At 41.3% G+C, this 20,732-nt stretch overlaps 1 protein-coding gene and 1 long non-coding RNA gene across 4 annotated transcripts in view; both read left to right on the top strand.

Moving 5' to 3' along the window:
* The window catches only part of LOC135500560 (thrombospondin type-1 domain-containing protein 4-like), a 44,353-nt gene extending 30,400 nt beyond the window's left edge, over positions 1–13,953 (top strand). For 2 of the 3 annotated variants that reach the window (XM_064792096.1, XM_064792111.1), the window contains 11 exons: positions 3,873–4,077; positions 4,431–4,680; positions 5,162–5,339; positions 5,597–5,777; positions 5,946–6,075; positions 6,430–6,634; positions 7,132–7,302; positions 7,788–7,943; positions 8,893–9,075; positions 9,340–9,490; positions 11,791–13,953. In XM_064792096.1, coding sequence (XP_064648166.1) covers positions 3,873–4,077; positions 4,431–4,680; positions 5,162–5,339; positions 5,597–5,777; positions 5,946–6,075; positions 6,430–6,634; positions 7,132–7,302; positions 7,788–7,943; positions 8,893–9,075; positions 9,340–9,490; positions 11,791–11,933 — 1,953 coding nt within the window. In that variant the 3' untranslated portion in view covers positions 11,934–13,953. Of the gene's footprint in view, positions 1–3,872; positions 4,078–4,430; positions 4,681–5,161; positions 5,340–5,596; positions 5,778–5,945; positions 6,076–6,429; positions 6,635–7,131; positions 7,303–7,787; positions 7,944–8,892; positions 9,076–9,339; positions 9,491–9,913; positions 9,939–11,790 lie in introns of all 3 variants that reach the window. The other variant, XM_064792104.1, reaches the window with a different exon arrangement.
* Positions 13,954–14,643: 690 nt separating this feature from the next.
* Positions 14,644–20,732, top strand: part of LOC135499580 (uncharacterized) — a 39,574-nt gene continuing 33,485 nt past the window's right edge. The window contains exon 1 of the long non-coding RNA XR_010449308.1: positions 14,644–15,121. This is a non-coding gene — a long non-coding RNA (uncharacterized LOC135499580). The remainder of the gene's footprint in view (positions 15,122–20,732) is intronic.

Raw genomic sequence — 20,732 nt, 5'->3', positions numbered from 1 at the left:
CAATGGCGTAAATCTCCGCCCCTTACCTGAGACACTTGTTGACCTTAATTTGTTTTTAAAATGTGGAACTTTGCAAGTATTTGCCCTGAAACAAAATATTCCTTGCGGAAATAGAAGGAATACACGAGCTTGCCCAACTTTAATGGACATCTATTTAATATTAGGCAGCAGCGAGTAATCACACAATGCGTTACATGACTTATCGCCGTGGCTAACCACTGGGAGGGTTTCATGTTTGCAAATACTGATTATTTATTTCCGAGTATAGTGTTGGCCATGCGACTTATCCGTCTGTATGGTGCACATGACAAGTCAGGTGTGTGCTCAAAAGTGGACAAGAAGTGATTTTTTTCAGCATCGTGCTACGGTTTAAGTGTAACGTCTCAGATAATCAAGGACAATCTCAATTTGAAAATTTCAAATTGTGTGACAGTCTAAGAAAATATGTTGTCAAGGCCAAGCGGTGTGCAACGCACATAATCACAACAATTTGAATGAAAATCACATCAGTAGTGACACCGAAAATCTAAATTGTTTTATGATTGCACCGTGGAATTCATAATTGGTTTAATCCTCGTGTGTTTACCCATAATGATAGTCACAGCAAATCGCTGTCCCAAGTCTGCCTGGAGTAGAGTTGACGATGGACACGAACTGGCGTCATTAGTAAAATCAAGGTCAATTTATCGTGTTTTTTCTCGGTTTAATCGGTAAATGATGATATCATATCACTGCTATAATTTAACCTGTAACTCGATGATTGACCTATGGGGAATTGGTAACTATTTCATACATATTTCCATAAACATTGTATCAAATAGAATTGCTAAATGCGTTTTTCAAACATGATGATGTCATGTCCGTATATCATAGACCAACTGGTGGTTATTGTGGTTATTGTGGCTATCGTTAGACAACAATCCTCAAAGTCACTGGAGTATCAAAAAGCGATGTCCAATTATCATGCAATGCAAGGAACAAGTAAACAGGAAAGTGCAGCTGTCCGCATAAGGGACAACCCGAAGTAAGCGCGCCTGGAAATAGTTAGAAATGCTGTAGCCTCGACCAGGCGGTTTTGGGCTGCCAGTTGGCTTTTAGAGAGGTTCACATATCAGTTAGCCTTGAATCTCTTCCCATTGGCCACTCCGGGGGATGGTTGGCAGTGGCTTAAATAGAGTCTGACCGGGCGTAAGTGATATTAGCGCTGAATGGCACCGAATCAAAACCAAGCGCATACCCTGGGATCTAATTGTCCAGTGATGGTAATAAATTGTTTGTGCAGGCTTTGCCAAATGATGAGGCGATGTCAGACTCTTCATCATGTAGAGCCATGGTCGATGGATTATCTCGACTAACGAGCGCCCAAGACTGACGGGCCGTTTGTCCTCATGTGGCTTCCAAAACCGAGAGCATCGCTGAGACTCGAAACGAATGATGAAGTAGGCAGAGTTAAAGGATTCTGTGGCGAGCTGCGTGACATAAATTTGGCAGACTATATTCTCATTGGTGACAATTGATAACCTTTTAAAGTGATTTAGCGGGAGTGCGGCGATCATTAGATTGGAGTGCCCATGATTTAAACCGATGGAATGAAATGTTGCATGCATTGATACCAAGGGTTTCTAGGCAAGGTGACTAAAAGTACATTGCTGAGGAATCAGTAAAGTCTCAGTCAGATAAAACAGTTTTATTCTTGTGCTGAAAACACCTTCAAACCAAATGTTTGTGATCTCAGTACTTCTTCATGAGTACTCAACAATGTGGGTATAATGTTCTTAGATGCAGACAGGGTTTTATCAGCCTGAGGATGGCTGTGACGGTAGTAAGCTAGGTTACTCTTACCTCTGGTACCCTTTCTGAACTAGCTTGTCCTGTGGCGGCCAAGGATTGCTAACTACCCAACGTCGTCTAGACAAAACCCACATAAAACAACTTTATGACACACCGCTGATAAACAATGAAACGCAAAATGAAAAGCCACTATTCAACTTTATTTGACCGTGCCTTTTATTTCTCTGTTTAACTCGTTCATTATAAATATTGTCTGAACCACTTTTAGTGGGTTCGAGAAGGATTTAATGAGAGTAAACCGACAGTTAAATCTTTTAAAATGTTCGACATTTTTCCAGTGGAATTTAAACGTAGATCAATCAAAATGCGGCTATAACTTGACATGCTTATTGTCAACAGTTACGTTGTTGAAGGGTGTTTAAAAGAGTTACGTAATTCAGCGAGGTGGGCAGGAGGAAACAATGAATATGGTTTATGAAGCCACCCGATAACTTCATCCACAGTGAATCAGGTCTTCATGATATTTCGCAGATATGTGCACCATGTCACCATGATATACATTATGCGTTTGTAAATTTCTGAATTGAGGTATGCATGTGCCTTTCTTCGTCACACATATTCATGTATAACGATGATAATTGTAGTTTGGAGAAATAGACGTGCTCACATTATACAGCCAATTATTGTCCGAAAAAAGAGACCAAAAAGAAGGCGGGGACTAAACCAGGGGCTGAATATCCTAATACGTCATTATAAACGAAGAAGAAAATGACCAGGCGAGATCCTCTCTCTCCAGATTATCAGTGTGGTTTTTGTGATTAGTTTCTTATGTGCAAATATGGATCTCTTGGTCCCATGTGCTGTCTACGATATTGTCTGTGAGATATTTCTTCGGAATTCAACTTTCTATAGATATGTCAACACTTTTTATAAAGTACTGTAAACACTTCTACAATGAGTAAAGCCAACTAGTTGATGGCACATGATTGACAATTCTGTCTTAAAGTGTTCTTGTCCGATTTAAAAAGACGATTTTCTGAGGTCTGCTACAAGCATTCGTGCGCTTTACGGCATTCTGTTCCCGTACGAACGAAATGCATACAAGCTTTTCTCAAATTTCGAATAACTGTAGCGATACACCATATACATGTCGCCAAAAATGCATTTGATGTTGTCAGTATTGAATGAGCGAGTCTTTTTAGACTGTATTTGATGTTGTACATGTATGGCATATCAGTCTTCTATAGTGTTATTGACCTGCCAAATGATTATTGAAGATTATTGGCTTATCCAATACTAATCACTCATTAGCCATTTATCTCAAGTGTGATATACTTGACATGCTTGTTCAGTGATCTGGTTGGTTATCCTACAACATGATAACCACGTTGTCATTAAAGCCACTTGTTCATTCGTTCAACGTTTGAAATTCCAAGTTGAATTCGAGAATCCTCAATATGACGACATGTTAAAACCTCAACAATGTCGTTATGTAAACTGATGAACAGATATTATATTGAAAGTGACTACTTGGCAAGCCCGGCTTACCAAACAGCGACTTTTTCTTGTCCTGAATGGAGAGCCGAACTCATTAATATTAAAGTAAAGTCTCCAGCTCGCCAAACAGGGTAGATTTTTTACCTGTTTGGCAAGCCCGGCTGGCCGAACAGGGTGGCTTTTTAGTGCTGTTTGGCAAGCGGCTCTCCAAACAGGACAAAAAAAGATGCCTGTTCGGCGAGCGGCTTGCCAAATAGACCCGGCCTATTATATTATGCCAGGTCCCATCGCATATTTCCGTGAATAATGACTGCACTGCAAAGTGTCCGTGGAACAAAACATGTCACTCAGTTTCATTTTATCTAAGGCCATTAGTCTCTAAACCTCAAAACATCATCAGGTGAAAGCTATAGGGAGGATACCTTTTCCAGGAGGACGCAGATTACTAAGTTACATTGGCCGTGTCGTGGGATCACTCCCTTCTGTAAAGTGTCCGTGGAACAAAACAAAACAGCCCCCCCCCCCAAAAAAAAATAACGACTGTTCCTATATCATCTCAAACGTTGTCTTTTAATGTCTTTCAGAGCGTTGGTTGCGATGGTGTCCTTGGCTCGAGCAAGGTGGAGGACAAGTGTGGCATCTGTGGAGGGGACAGCACGACGTGTAAAATAATCTCAGGGATCTTCACCCGGCCTACCATGAAGTTTGGCTACAATGACATTGCCACCATACCCGCTGGTGCGTGCAATATCAACATCAGCGAGTTGGCTTACAGCAGGAATTACTTAGGTAAGTCTGGTATGTGGGCACACTTGAGGAACAATATAATAATCATAGTTTCGAATGGTATGGTTTAATAACTTGATATTATAAAACTTTTGCGTACTTCTAGAAGCACTGCTAAAAGTCTGTTCCTCTGCCCCTGCCAATGCCACGTCATCGCACTAGTCTCACACACAACAGCCTTGATAGGGGAATTTTGCCCGTCAATGTCAAATCTACATAAGCAATCCTTGTTCTGGACATGTCACCCACCCACGGAATAGACATGTGCTGTAGGGCCTATGGATCCCCGCCACATTTCTTTTCGTCCCATGATTTGTCCTTTTTTGGCTCTCAACGAAACTCCCAAATTATTTCAGCCCTTCAGACGCCGAGTAACAAGCAGTACCTCTTCAATGGTAACTGGGGAATAGACTGGAGCGGGGAGTACCCAGCAGCGGGCACAGTCTTCAAATACATGCGGCCGACTAACCCCAAGAGCGGCTATCAGGAAAACGTTGCGGCCAAGGGCCCGGTGACGGAGCCAGTGAAACTGCAGATACTCTACCAGCAGCGCAACCCGGGGATAAAGTATGAATATACCATTCCTGTCCAGAAACAGGGAGCAGGGTGAGTTGTGAGATATTACACTTACCAAAAGTAAATTACATGTTTATCGTTTGCTTAACTTGGCAAAATGCAATCCCTGCGAGAGGATAAGGTAGGGAAGATCATATTATCGTGATCATGAGTCTGATGATGAGGAGGAGGTACAAGGATGATTGTTTCAGTGTACCAGTGACAATAAAACACATATTCATTGAGATCTCGATTAGGATGACTCGGTTGGTCCCTGCGCCCTTTGGAGATAATGATTATGGTGTGAAAGCATTCGTTCCTTAATGTGTGATCGGAAATTTAACAGAAGAATCAATAAACACAAGAACACAAGCAAACATGTCGCCTTGACCTTACAGGGTCCAATTCTTTATAGTATATGGCTATCGTTTTCCTGATTGTAACCGACTGTTAATGAAGTGCTGCACTAAATATTCCTATGTCGCCATGAGTCTATTAGCAAAAGGTCAGTAATACCTTACCTTTCTTGCAGTTCAAGCAAAACCCCAGTCAAATATGAGCCATCAGACAGCGCCCGGACAGGCACATCCAGCTTTGAAGGCAGGGTCGACCAAGGAAAAGTGGTGGATCCAAGCTATCAGAATACGGATTCAGGAAGAGGTGGATACAGACCCAACACAAAGGCCCAAGGTGGTAGCAGCAGTACCGGGGTAAGATTGATTTAGGTTGCCATGATTTAGAGAAAGTGATCGACAGATTTTTCACTGTTCTTCAGAGGATGAGACACATACAGGCGCTCGATTCGCCATCTATCAGTTCATTCATATGCGACCTCATATCCGCTCAGAAGTTTCTGGGCCGTTTTAAATGCTCACTGTCACACATTTATGGAGAGCAATGAAGCTCTAATCTAACAACGCTGCATTCTTAGATTGATTAAGGAATCGGTGTTATCACTTATATTCAGGTACGACTTGTAAAGGACCAGATCGACCCCAGAAAGCAGGTACCTTCCAGAAACGGTTACTACCCTGGCAATCAGTACGTGCAACCAGGCAAATACCCCGGTGGCTCAAGTTCGAGGACCAATTTTGCTTACGAATGGAAAGTCTCAAGATTTACAAACTGCTCTGCACCTTGTGGAGGAGGTGAGTCAAGATTCTGTTTCAGTTTATTATGACTCTAATACGCCGATACCGATATTACCACAACATCAAGCCCACGAGCTGAATGTATGTCACTCTTAGCTGAATGAAGTTCAGCGTAAGTGCATGAGTACTGTCTTTGATGATGACTGATGGTTTTGTTTTTTTCAGGGACACAGCAAACGGTGATTGTATGTGTACTTCGTCAATCTCTCGCGGTTGTTACGAATGATAACTGCGACTCGCGTACGAAACCAGCGGTTCGAACCCTTACTTGCAATGCTAATCCCTGTCCGCCAAGGTTAGTATTAGACAGATATCAGACCTTTTTGAACAACCAAGAACGTACAAAGGTATATAAACTATGAGAGCTGAGCGTAAACTACGACATTATTAGCTCAATAAACAATACTGTTTGATTAAAAACGTAATGTAGAAGGAAATCTGAAACCCCAACGTCTCTCAATCAAATTAAGACGTTAATCAACCAGGAGCCGAACCCATGCCCACGACTTAGCCATGCCCTAGACAACGAGTTCTGGCGAGTCCAACGTGACCCAGAACTGGTATAATTTGACGCACCAATGTTAAAATGAAGACTGGCCCCTGCTGGATAAATAAAGAAGATTATATGAGACTGTGCTTGATTTTCTAGCTGGGAGGTGGAAGACTGGAGCAGCTGCAGTGTGACGTGTGGAAAAGGAGAGAAGGTCAGGAAAGTGAGCTGCCGCCAGAGGTACTCCGCCGTCTCATCCGTTGCTGTTTCTGGCAGTAGATGTCCTATTGAGAAGAGGCCGATATCTCAGAAGACGTGCGAGAACGACCCTTGTTTTGAGTGGAAGGTTGGGGACTGGGGACAGGTAAGTACTAGTGCCCTTGGCGTATGGAGTTGAAGTCAACACGTATGATCGACTGTCCGAATAGGAGTCGTAAGCGTGGAGCTAATTTTGGTGCGGATCTGTTTTGGCCGAGTGCCCTTTCATCTTCATTACACGTTTAGGTGGGAGCATGGCGTACTCTGCCTTGCAACGTGACTGGTAACCTTAGAGAGCAAGTCTTAATCATCGCGGAAACGTACAATCGTCTTCTAGAGATGGAAAACATTTTAAAACGTATAGTCTCTGGGACTGACATATATAAGAGCTATTTGGACTCTTACAACCTTTGAACGTGTTGTTGAAGACAGGATGAGGCCACAAATTTATTTGCGGTAACACTGTTCTGGTAATACTTGTGGTAAACTATGAATTAATGAAGTACAATGAAGCCATTCTTTGATTTGTCAGTGCAAGAGTCATATTGAACTATACATTGTGTTTGCCTACACTAGAGATAATGATGCGCCTTCTACTTTTAGTGTTCAGTAAGATGCGGCAAAGGAAAGCGACGCAGGGACGTGGTCTGCGTCAACAGACAGAACCTTCAGATGAGCGAACATAACTGCGAAGGCCAGAAAGCTGCCACAGAGGAGAAATGCGATAAGGGCTCATGCGCTGAAGGATGGTTCTTCACCATGTGGTCAAATCAGGTAAAGCTGATCTTACTAGCTTGCACGACAAGGGCCACATTGCCATTTCACACACCCCGCATCACGCTGCTTTGCCTAGAAAGGCATTCAGTGTGATACATGAATGCTAATCGAACGCTAACGAGTGTCGATAAATGCACTTAGGTGTCACGATTTCCCTGTTGCGGACCATCGGGCAAAGCCGAACTCTCGATCCATCCGAGGAAAATCTGTGGTATTGGCAACCATTCCATATGTGGGCTTTGGTCTGCAGCATGGAGATGAATTCGACCCAACATTACGCTAAGTTCAGTGCGGACATTACCGAAACTCAGATGAGAGATAGGAGGTAGTTATAAGAACTCTAGCAATAGCACGACTTCAAGTTTTTTTCTCGTCACGACCCATGAATATGTAATATTTGTATTGTGAGAAGGAATTGTAAAGAATATGCATCTCCTAATGTGAACCGCAGGCTGAGTTGATAAAACTCGTTTTTACTTCAGTGCTCTGCAGATTGTGGCTCAGGCACCCTGAACAGAAAGGTCTACTGCGCAGCTGGGACAGGAAACTGTGATGCAAGTCACAAGCCCCAGGACACGAGAGCTTGCTTTGGAAACAGCCAGTGTGGGGGCCAGTGGTTCACGGGTCCATGGAGTAAAGTAGGTACCATTATGTCGCACTTTGCAGCTTTTTCTCTTGTTTCTAGTTTTTGTTTTTTTCAAATCCTGTGAAAAGTAACTGAAATGGAATGCAACTAATTATATAGCGCTTTTATACAGTACGTCTCAAAGCACTTTACTTTTATTTCTCAGTTTATGCAGGAACCCTTATATTTGACACCAAGAAACACACATATTGCGCTCAACTTAGCCATTATGTCAAGCCAGAGAGAGTACAGAGCCGCACAGCCACGAACCCACGCCCTTTCGATCATCTGTCTGCTGTACTCCTCTGAAAACATAGGCAGTATTGGAGGTTTCAAGGAGTTGTATGTTTCACTTTGGTTGAGGATACCGGTGGGACATATCCAACATCGTTTACAGACTGTCAAGAACAAAACCTGGAAAACACATTTTAAGAAGAAAAAAATGTATTGGCCGAATTTTCCCCAATGAACGTTTTGCAATATTTTCCTAAGTGTTATATGTTGACATTTCTTCTTCGTCCTCTCTATGTTTGGACTTGGGCTCCAATATTGGACGTATTTGCATAAAGCAACTCCTCATAGGCGTAATTAGGCGTAATTAGGCGTAATTAGCGCTGACGTGGATATCGATGTTAAAGTTAAAGTTTAGGGTTTATAGTCTGATATCAACTACGATATAGGTTATCATCCGACTTTACACTTTAACCCCAGTCTGTCCTGAAACTTTTCAGTAGACCACAGATGAGCTGCTCAACCAGCGCTACAATCTGTGCATTTCTGACCGATACCCATTTATACACCTGGGTGCAGAGAGGCAAGTAAGACAGAGAGACCTGCCTACAGTCTCACGCCGACAGTGGGGATCGAACCCGGGACCTCTTGACCGCTACACCAGTCCTGACAGCGGCTCCCTACCGATGTACCATATTCTCCTTGATAACGTCAATGTTTCTTGCTTATAGTGTTCAAACACGTGTGGAGAGGACAGCACACAGAAACGTGACGTGATGTGCATGAGGAAATATGGCCAGTCGGTCCAAATCGCCCGCGAGGATGAATGCCCCGCTGCTGACAAACCTGAAACCGACAGATCATGCGAGAGGAAAGAATGCAGTTCAGAGTGGTACATGTCAGCATGGTCTGAGGTAGGGGAAAAACTTTCGAGTCGATACTATGAGGTCTCAAACAAATAAAACTTATAAAGCTTATACCGGGATGGCATAGAAGTCACAGTTCCTTGAATGGTTCATAGAAATATTTCACGACTGGGCAATAGATTTTTATGTTCTAAAGAAAACTAATCAACACAAACATTTTTCATAAGCCATTGACATGGTGACATCTTGCTGTTGGGATATATACTCGAACCGCCCACAAGTGCTTACCAATGGCTAATCCTTTATTTGCAGTGTTCTCGAACGTGTGGCGTTGGTTATGTGAGCCGTGAGGTGAGATGTCTGACAATAGACAGAAAACCTAGCACAAGTTGCGATAATTCCGAGAAACCTTCGATTAAACGGGATTGCAATCACGGCGCTTGTCCAACAGAGGCACCATTGGGTAGGTATTTTTCTCCATAATCTGGTTTAAAAACATGAGAGTGAGGTTGAAGCCTCTTTGTCAAGGATAATAGACGGCCAATTTCCACATAAGCATCTAGAGTCGTGTATCTTGCACTCGTCGATATTGTGGGGAACCGAAGTGAAATAACCACGAGATTTCATGATGATGCTCGGTGTTGAACGGCTGTTGAGATACGCCTTCAGAGTCAAATAGTCTGAACGGCTGGGAGAATCGCCATGCGTTGCGACAAGGAATGCACAAAATGTTCAGCATAATTCAGTGAATTTTTTTCTTTGAAACCACGCTTGGGTCTCGAACAGGTGCATGTAAGTATCCGACCTGATGTTCACAAGCATGATCATACTGGACCTGAATACTTTGCAAAGTGTTTGTGACTGAAAATTGTGATTATCTATTTAGTCTTTAGAATGATTATAGTCGGATGGTAAGCTTTTCAAAATCTCATCTGTGCTGTTTGGCTTCGCTGTCAGAATGCTGTGCTGAAATATATTCATAAAGGACACTGCACAATATGTTCACACAAACCTTTAGCGATACGAAGTTGTACGCCATATGAAGCTTTTGATTGCAGAGGCAAAATCGTTAAGTGCTTCCTGCAGACAGATCAAGATGAATAAAAGTATAAAGTGAACAATACAGATACAACCTAAGCTTCCTTTTTGTTTTTCTGAAAAATCTTTTCTGATTTTTGCCCCACTGGTCCACACCTCTAATGGATGGTGTCCTTTGATATACATGTGTGTTTTAATAACGCCGCCATAACGATTCATCAGACGAATTTGCGTTTGTGGAGAAATAAACCGTATATCATTCAATTCTTCTTAATCACCTTCTCCAAAGGAATAGTACACTCAACATTCATCAAAACTACGATTAATTTTTATTCACATTTCGAGAAACGTTAAGCTTACTTCTTTAAAACTCTCATCAAAGTGAAAGACGACTCTGGTGTTGAGTCGGGCAAGCGCTTCCATGTCCGAGTTTATCATTACCCGAACAAAGAGTGGCACCGAGGGCCTATCGCTATACCTAGTTGGTAGCAAGTAGGTACCTGATCACATTGTTTTAGGAATTAATGCACGTGTTCAAACTACATTTATACCAGGTTTCTTGAATTGATGTGTTTCTCGCCTCGCATCACCGCATGCGTGTTAAATTGTTCATGCTTGCACGATGCAAACAAGAGGAAAGAAAAACATGTTCATTACGTTTGTTAAACTGTTACCCCATGAATAGACGCAGCCCCACCCGCATCTCATGATCTGGACCCATTTATAGTCTTGAACGATCGCACCACTCCCTCACTTAATTTTAGCAGGATCATACAACAGCTGATTCTTTATAAAGGAATACGCTCATGAAACCACATAGAATATCGTCGTTCTTAAACGGAACCTCTAATGAAAACGTGGCAAGGATGTTAATTGATCAAGAGCCGAGTTGTTCGCAATGGCATCCTCTCTCTCAACGCTTGCTATGACTAACTGAAGTCGCGTGGAAAAGCATTTCTAAACCATAATCCAGTCTATCATGCACCATTCAGTTATTGCTGTTGCAGTACATGCCCTTTACATTTATTCTATACTAAACGTATGTTATTTCAAGATTGCCCGACTCCTATCCAAACTTTGCTTCGCCCGTGTCTTCGTTACTTTAATCCCACTCCCACCATCATTATTTATAAGTTCTGCAATTAATCATCTTTGTATCTAAAGTGCACTTTAATGATTAAGGATCGTTTTTAGTACATGATAGTTTAAAGCTAATCAGGTAATTTGGTTTTGAATATACAATGCAGTTTCCGACAGCACTATTAAAAAGTGATGAAATTGTATTGTCAATGTTATATCAAAATAAATCAGACAAATAACAGACTGTAATTTCGGCCAGATGAGGGTTTTAATATATTGACATCTTAACACGTTTTCAGCTCTACTTACTACAGCCTTTACAAATATTGTCACTGATAACAAATGTTTCGTTACACTTATGATACACAACTTGAGTGCCTCCAAACCAGATCTTAACCAGGTATTACGAGAAACACGTTCAGATTGTCAAATGATGTACATCTGTACATGTGTACGACACTAAACCATTCAAGACTCCTATCGGGATATCAGACCTGGGAGTACAGTTTGCACAATTATCCGTTTCTAACAGAGAGCCCGTAAGAGGAGTTTGATACAGTAAGGATCGGAGCACGATGGCCGTATTTTTGCTGACAAATGGAGCTATTCTTTTCTATAGTAACCCAATTTCTTTGATAATTTCAGATCCCCGGTGCAAAGATCAAATACGGAACTGCCGAATGGTTGTCCAGGCGAGGCTCTGCAAATATGCCTACTACAAACAGCTTTGCTGCGGGGCTTGTACGAAACATGAACGACACCACCAATCACATCACAAACAACGATAACTACAGGACACTACGATACCAGTTGAGCAGCAACTGTGACTTTTTGTCAGATATATGAAATATTGGTAGACTGTGCAACGGTAATAACGGACTTTACCACATGTTGTGAGAGCTATCATAGATTTACGAAAATCAGCTCGGGTACTCTGGGAATATTTTGATATGTGCGGGACACACATAAGCAGAATGGTGTTGGGCGTAAAGCAAATCCACCGAGGTTCTAGGAGAAAAGGGTTGTTAGTTTCATTTGAGGACGGAAACACACAGTTGTTCGTCATGATAAATTTCATGCTATTTTGAGTAAGCATTTATAGCAATAAACTCATTTCATTGTGCATGTAAGTTCGAATTCATTAAGAATACTATTTATTTATTTCGGCATTATTTCTGTGTTGAGTACGGAGTGCACGCTGTACAAACTTTGACATGATAAGCTGAAGCTGTGTTTGGAGTTGAGCATGATTCTGTCTCCATTCGTCGTGGCCTATTGTTGTGGTTCAGGACAGAAAAGAACTCTTTTGAACGGAATCTGACAATGGCACGGGCACTGGGACTAGCAGCAAAAGCAATCAAAGTCCCATCCTCAACTTTGAGGATGCTCATTTTCGTTAGGAGGAAAACGCTTCCTGTGGGAGGGCGTCTCATACCTTTTTGATGTTTCTTCTTTAGGTACCCGTAGAAAGGTGTAGTATATTTCATGTGATGTGATGAACGGTTCTAGCGTACTGTATGTTGCAGTACAACTTCTCAAGGATCCGCATTGGAGAAGTCGCGGTCTGTTTGGAACTATTATAGCATAAACAACATAATTATGTCTCGACCATCTTGTTCCTTGAAGGCAAAAATATGATTTCCAGAAATTTGTGCGAAATGATAACATTGAGACAAGTATATTTCCCTGAACATACGTGTATGCCACAATGAACTGTATTCAAGTCAAGCGATCTTGATGACTTAATAAATGTTGTTCGTGAGTTATATTCAAAGCTATGTGCTGTCGAGAGATGTAATCTCGATGCTTTAATTTCTACATAGAATGCATGGGTCGCAATAAGGTTACATGTAGATTGGAGTTTAAACATTCAATCAATGGACCTACAGCAAAGGTAAATATCCATTAAAACAGGTAGCTTTTTGAGACAATCCTGATATGACGTTTCTGAGCTCATTCTCCCTCGCATATACTATAAACTTCATATACTACCACGACAAAAAGAAGAAGAAAACGTCGGTTACAAAACTCTAAGGGCATTATCTAAATCCATATCTTGTTAAAATTTCGCATTAGTCGATATAATAGGCTATGAATCAATATTCTATAGGCACGTTAGGAGTTGACGAAGCTGTTAGAAAATCATTTCGGCGTCTTTTACGACTGGATTATACAGGGTGTTAAAAACAATATGAAAGAAGCAGCTAATCAAACACTTATGGCTTGTCTGAATAATGGGAACCAAAATTTGTTACAGAACTCATTTTCTGACACATGCCAACAATGCGAGTGATCGGTCTGTTTCCAGAGGGCAGGGTTTATTGTTCAAAGTTTTTTTCTTCGAGATTTCACTACTGTTTGTTAATACGCATTGGGTACACATTTAAGCAGTAGGCCTACTGATATAAAGCACACGCTAGTACGTCTGCTTGCTGTGCTGTATTGTCCACGTTTCTTTCCAGACCTGAACATTAACTTTTGTTTGAAATGTGCTCAACGCTATCCTGAATTATCCAAATATGATGCAAAAATATTTCTGACCCTGCTCGATCAGTCGCAGTGCTTGCATGGGGTTTTCCCGAGTCTAGATTACCACTAACATACGACTATGGAACATGGAATGGTAACAAAGTAGCGTTACAAAATAAGTTTTGAGTTCCGAAATAGATATCTTTACTTCGCTGAAAATATTTGCTTTCGTAGCATTAAACGACATGTATAATGGAGTAATGTACAATTGAATGTTCTTTGTATTGCTATAGAAACAAATTCCTTTTGTAAAAAGTTATAAATATAGATATTAAAGGACACATCGAGTTTCTTCAGTCCTTCAAGGGTTTTTTTTCGAGTGGGTCATCTCGTCTGCCCAAGAATTAAAATGTGTTATCATAGAGCCGGTGTAAAAGAAGAAAATGTCCCCCTGGAAAAAGTGTCCGGCCCTATTGTATTGCACTATCTGGTTCTATAGAGGCCATGACCGCCAATAGCTCAGAGATTAAAGCGCATAATAGAATTCATTGTTTCCCGGACATTCTATCCCAGGACATTTTAAACTTCTACACCGGTTCAGTGCTGACCATCCGTTTGAAATGTAATGGCTAAGTGGCTCTGAGACGACCACCACATAACAATCTTTCGCTAACAACCAGGCGACCCTTCTACCAGGGACAGTATCTTTGTTGTTTCTCCAAGGAAACATGCGTCATGTCTGTCGCCCTCCCAAAGCCGCATGGAATCAACCATTTACATTTACAATGGAAAAGTTTGTGCTCTGACGGCACTGATGATGCATTCCACTTATTTCTGAATCAAAAGAGAGAGCGCGAGTGTTGAAAGGGACACCCTGTACTCTTTACCGATTATTGATTATAACCTGTGTCTTCTGCTGCTTCCCCCAGATTTATCCGACTGAGTTGCACAACAGGTTCTGCTTGAGAACACCAGGTGACACTGTCTCAATGACGCCACAGGAAATCGTCATTCTCACAGGTTCTGAATGTGACAGCGTCATAACATTAGTCTCGTATATGAAATGCGATCTCGAACAAGGACATATAACAAAAAACATTTCAACCGGAATTCCGTTAAGGATCAGAGCAATCAGAACCAGCCGATAGTTGAGACAATTGATCAATCTAATGACGGTGAATCGTGGATATTAGCTGACGGTTTCTGCAAGAAAAGCGCGTGATATGTACTGGGACAAAATCTGAGATTGCGATAAAAGGAAATATCAATAAAACGTGCCGCTGCGTTATTTCGGTGGATTTTTCAGAATGGAATGGAATCTCTTTTGGAAAGTTGCCTATGTTCAGGTGTACCTTTTGTTATTACCCCACGTGGCTTTTGGGGATGCATGCACAGATGGCAGATGTGAATGTACGGACAACATAATTCAATGCCGGAACACGACCGCGAAACCCTTGACCACGATACCAATATTAGATACCAGAAGGATGGACAAGATTGAAAAAATGTAAGTCATCTTTGTCATCAAAATCGTTTCATAACAACACTCTCTGAATCATCATAAAATTTGTCAGGAAGAGCACTGCTTCTGGCTGTCACTTTCCATCAGGATAAGATCGCGTTGGCTAATCCCATGATATTGTTTTCCACAGATCTTACCTCAAGGGAGAATATGTGTTTCCTGTGTTCTATGTGCCTCAAGCAAAAACTCTATTCAGCGATCGTTTAGTGCATTGCCCTTTCGGGGAAAGTGGTTTATGGAAAACTACTATCCAGCCGTAACTCACTGCTTCTGATCGGTGTAACGGGTTTTTTTGTGTTTCAATTTCTCAGGGTTTTCCCTCATCGTTCGGGAGTGCTGAAATATTAACCGACACATTTTTTTGTGTTACCCCTATTGAGAAGTCATGGTCTCTCTAACTGTCCATTGTATGGAAACACTGAAATATGGGTGACAATCAAAGGTATTACACCGGCCCTAACCCTGATCCGTATTCAAAGCTACACTTGGTACATTTTACACTCTCTGTCTGAACCAACGCCCAACATCATCCTTCTTTTTTCTGATGGCAGATATAAACATAAATCATGGGAACACAGGACCCGGAAACATATAAAGCTTGGGAAAACAGAGGAATGATGACAAATACGTGTAAGCTTACTTGTAAATGTATTTGAGAAACATAGCGCAATAGGGTTCCTCAAATCCTTCTTGACGTCTTTTGGTTTCGTTACAACCGTAAAAAGGATCCGAAAAAAGTCTAATAGTAATTGACGAGGAGAACTATGCAATTGCGAGTTGAAAAATCATGTTATTAATGTTACCAATGTGTCTGTTCGATTAAAATAATCGTTTGGCTGTTATGAACATTCTCTATACTATGATTTCATTCGCAATGTTGATACATATCTTCAGCTATTTAAACATATCGTTAAATTGACTTTTAATGGCACGCTTGTATACACCACGCAAGGCAATTGATATCATTCGAGTGATAAAGCCGAGTGCTTTAAGTGAAATCAAAATTTCTCCCAACAAATGATGGGTGTCACTTGCTTTATCATGAGGGTTTAGCGTTACCAAGCAACCGCACTAAATTCATTACATCAAGTGAGCGCAATTCTATCAAATCTCAAGGTCTGGCTTCTTTTATCCGGACAAATAGTTGCCATCGTCCTCTTCACTTAAATGTAGATTGATTATGTTACAAATTCATTTGGGGATGAAGTATTGAGCAGTTAATTACTATCTTGCGCTTTTTGATATGTCAATTGCAACAGTGTATCGGCTGCTCAATGAGACATTTTGAAAATCATGCTTATTATAGTTTACTAAAAGAGAGTTTGCAATCAGATTACTACATCGGCGAAGTTTCATTCAGATGACAGTAATATCCAAAAAGGAAGATGATTATCGGATCACTTAGGGTTGGACAGTGTATTTTTAACTCCAGAACTGGGTCCGAGAAAAACCGCATCATTCAATTGAGCATATTTTGCTGTAGTGTCATATGATATCTACTTTCACAATACTGCCGTTAAAATTGACACAAATCAAGAAGCCATTATTTATTTGAGGATAACCTACTTCTTTAAGAATATAGACATAAACGGTGGTAGTTGGTAAGACAAACATTGTAGTTTATAAGTAATCTTTCTACTGTTTCTATACACTACATCATTTTCATCCCCTCGGTCTGGCGCTGATAAACGACTCGACCCGCGTCTATGATAAACTGGTAGCTTCAGATATGCAATTCATGTTCCGTCGGATGATTAAGCTAACTGTATGCGTATGTTTAACCAAGACAGATTCAAGACTCAATTAGCTTCAACATTCCGCCGGCAAAATGGTGATTGAGGGAGAAAGCGGAAGAGCTACTCATGTGACCTGAAACGTTATAGATGGTGTCCGTCGTTGATATATAAATTAGATAATGGTTGAATATTTCTTCATTTTTCTTCTGAATCAATTTAGTTTGTTTAACAAAAACCTTTTTGGATAATTAAGATGCTTTCGCTACTGCCATTACCGTATACCATAACTTAAAAAACTCTGCTTTAAAAGCACCTTTGTACTAAAGTGCATGTCTGGTCTGTTCTCATTCTCCTACTGAACATAAAGAAGACGACAAGTAAGACATAAAGAAGACGGCAAAGAAGATATCCTAATGTGAGACCTTTTAGGAAGAATTTCTTATCATCTGAGCCAAAGAGAAATCATGTATGGTGTATTCACCTCAAGAAATCTTAATCGAGCCGCTTACAAAGTCAAACAAGTGGTTTACGTTTTATATGGAGTTATTCGCATATGTGTAATCCTTGGCTATCGATCGCATTGCCCAGGAGGATGAGATGGAGCATTGTCTAGTGCATGATGGAGCTTTCGAGGAGTGGCGAATCTCTGTGGTTGCTGCGGGGGCGGGAGAGTATGGAGACAGCAATCCATATTGATCGAACAACAGGTTGTTCTTTATACATGCGATGACTAGTTACAAGGTATTATTGTCGGGGAAGGCTGTTTATCAAATTTGCACAATAAAGTCCAATGACTTCGGTTTACAATGACAATGTTAACAGACTTCTTGTGAGATTCTTAGGTCGGATTTCAAATAAGAAAAGCTCTAAATGTACAGTGTACAGTAGTCCATCGCGTGAAGGATTCGCAAATCCACACAACATTTTCGCTTATTGTTTGCACTGCAGAGATCAATCTCGTCCACGGACAGTAAAACATGGAACGAAAATGACGCTTCTAAAGGCAACAGGAAAACAAACATAGTGTGAAGGAGTGAAAGCATGATTCCTTTAAGTTCAACATATGAGAATGGTTCTTCCTTTGGTATGATAAGAAGGTGGAATTAGATGTATGCTTGGGTTCAGAGTAGTCGAACAGCGCATACAGATGTCATGGTGTGTTCGTGCCCTGTGAATGAATGAAACAACAGTCGCTGCTTGTAAGACACTGGGTAATACACTTTTCCGTGTGTCATGTTTAGAAGAAGGAGGAGGGGTGGTTCCTTGAACATGATGATGTTGCTGATACTCCCCCCCCCCCCTCCACTTGACCGGCAACTCTTCCTCGACCACCTCAATCAAGCCGTGACATCGAATCTGATTAGCAATTCTGAGATACAGGTTCTGGCGCTGTCGCACTTCCACAACAAATTATGGACGACTCGCAATTTGCCTTTCTGATTGGTCTCAGGGTTCGACTAAATGCGATATATCAGTAAATGGTAGAGCTTGCGGCGGAGAAACCCTTGCTGTGCTGACTAAGAGTGCAAACATTACTAGCGGAATCTGTATCATTCAATGACTAGTGATCGATTGAAATGACTGTCATCTCGGCATTTTCGTCTATAGTCTCGAACGGCGATTCAAGGTTTCTTACGTGACTTTGGCTATTCTGTAGCGAGTTTTTAAGATCAGAGGCTGACTACACTTACATGTAGATATGGTTCCCCGAAAGGCATTACATTCGTGGCAATGGTCTATCATGATCAGTCGTCGCCCACGTTGTTTGCGAACAGAACCGCAATTGACCCGTCTCTATGGGTCTTACGGGACCTGACGAATAGCCACCGTATTAGTCGACGAAAGATTTCGTTGGCATAACGACGTGATATGTGTGTGGTATTAGGAGGGAATGGGAAATAAATAAACGGGATGGTTGGATTTGAATACGGGTTACATATTAACGCAGGCTGATGCGATGATTTGGTCAGTTCTGTCTTGGTCAAGATTATCTTTGACGTCAACCATTCTCCTCTAACTGATCGCAACACTTGTTTGAAAGTATGAGCAAGGTCACTGACAGCATTAAATACCGCCATCACAGTGCAAGTTTGTTTTCGTTTTCGGACCAAAATCTAAACCACTTTATTACGACGACACTGACATTGACGTTAGCGTCGGGTTATCGGGGTGACGTATAGTCCAACCTCAAGTGCTCTCGGGAAGCGTGAAATGTTTACTATCGTAGAGAAATTTGATCTATTGGTGAGGGGCGATGGTTAACTCAGCTTCCTGAGTGCAATTACGTGACCATTGACATTATTCAAAGCCGCAAGCCACGCATTGTCCATTAGTGAACACTTAAGAGGATTGGCTGTGGTTTTCCCGTGCAATTAGCCACGAGGGAGGTATGATGAAACGAAGTGAACTTTCAACAAATCGAAATATTAACTTGACACTTTGATTGTGATGGTGACATAGCTTTCTCCTGAATGAAGTTTACCAGGCTCTCAGATTCATGACAGGCAATAGCCCAGGCCTATAATGATAATGCATGGTGTCACCTGCTGCGATCAATCAATCAATCAATCAACAATGTCTTATAGAGCGCCAAACTCCAGGTAAACCTGCTCAAGGCGCTACCTCCCCACCAAGAAATGCTTCCTCGAAAAGCCAGGATTTTAGGAGTCGTTTAAAAGCAAGCAGCGCGTCCGCCCCCCTGATGTGCTCCGGTAGGGCATGTGCACATGAGACAGCGGCAAGAGTCAATATCTAGGCACGCATAATGCTTTTATTTTCTAATTAATCGTATATGAGGAGACTTAATACTGCACTAATAACAATGATCTCTGTCAGCATCAAGGTTGACCTTGACTTTTCTAACGTATAGTCGCTGTCTGAAGTAAATGTATGAAACTGGACCGATTGCTTCAGAGCCTCGATTTCTATGATTAAATCTAATGCCGAAAAATTTACCATTGCATTTAACACACCTATTTTTTTACAGTTTTATCAAGACTTTGTTGAAATTTGGGCTCTTGACCGGCTATTTCTTGACGATTGATGGATGCTTCAAGTTACATTGATATCGATTTTTTTCAAGAGCAACACTCTTACTTTTCGGAATTTCTTCTTGAGTATCACTTTGGGACCAAACCTTCCAGAATCCGGCCAATAACTTTCGCACAGTGGCCAAAAACGATGTGAACATTTACTTCTGAAACCGACTGGATGTTGTCCGCTATCAATGCGACCCATGTACTTCTCATTCTATCAGATCTTAATATATGCCTTGATCGATATATGTAAGAAACAATCAGTGGAGACGTTATTGGTGTATAGAAATGGCGTGCTACAACCAACTATATATCAAAGCCCGGTAAGGGTTCCAGCGCGAGTTGTTCATCTCATCATGAAAATGCCTCGGTGGCGTATCCTCAGTTAGGTGAGAAAAACTATACGTACACTGCCGTTGACTAGGAAACTAAACCAGCGACAAAGAATTTCTCCGGATAGAAATTTTTTTTCGCCCATTGCATACATGAGGGGTATTGTTATGTAACTGCCAGATGTTATTCATATCATCTACAATGTATCATTATATCGGTCTTTTTGAGATTTAGAAATAAATGCTAGTTCGCTGCGTTGGTATATTGCCAAACCGGTGAGCCAAGCTATTTCCTTTGTCATAGACGTTAAAATCAACAGAACCGCGACGATTTTGTTTTAGAATTGGGCTGTCCTCAGGCAATCCGTACTTTAGGGCAGCCTGATGTATGTTTTTCTGTCATCTAAACAAGTCTTTGGATCCGGGTACTTTAGGAATGCACCAAAGGACATGAACAAACATACTAAAAACAGGAGAAAGCCAAAGCTGCTGT

The sequence above is a fragment of the Lineus longissimus genome, chromosome 2 (assembly GCF_910592395.1).
Source record: "Lineus longissimus chromosome 2, tnLinLong1.2, whole genome shotgun sequence".
NCBI classification, from domain to species: Eukaryota; Metazoa; Nemertea; class Pilidiophora; order Heteronemertea; family Lineidae; genus Lineus; species Lineus longissimus.
The sequence above is the reverse complement of the archived record's forward strand: the minus strand, read 5'-3'. Positions and strand labels throughout refer to the sequence as shown.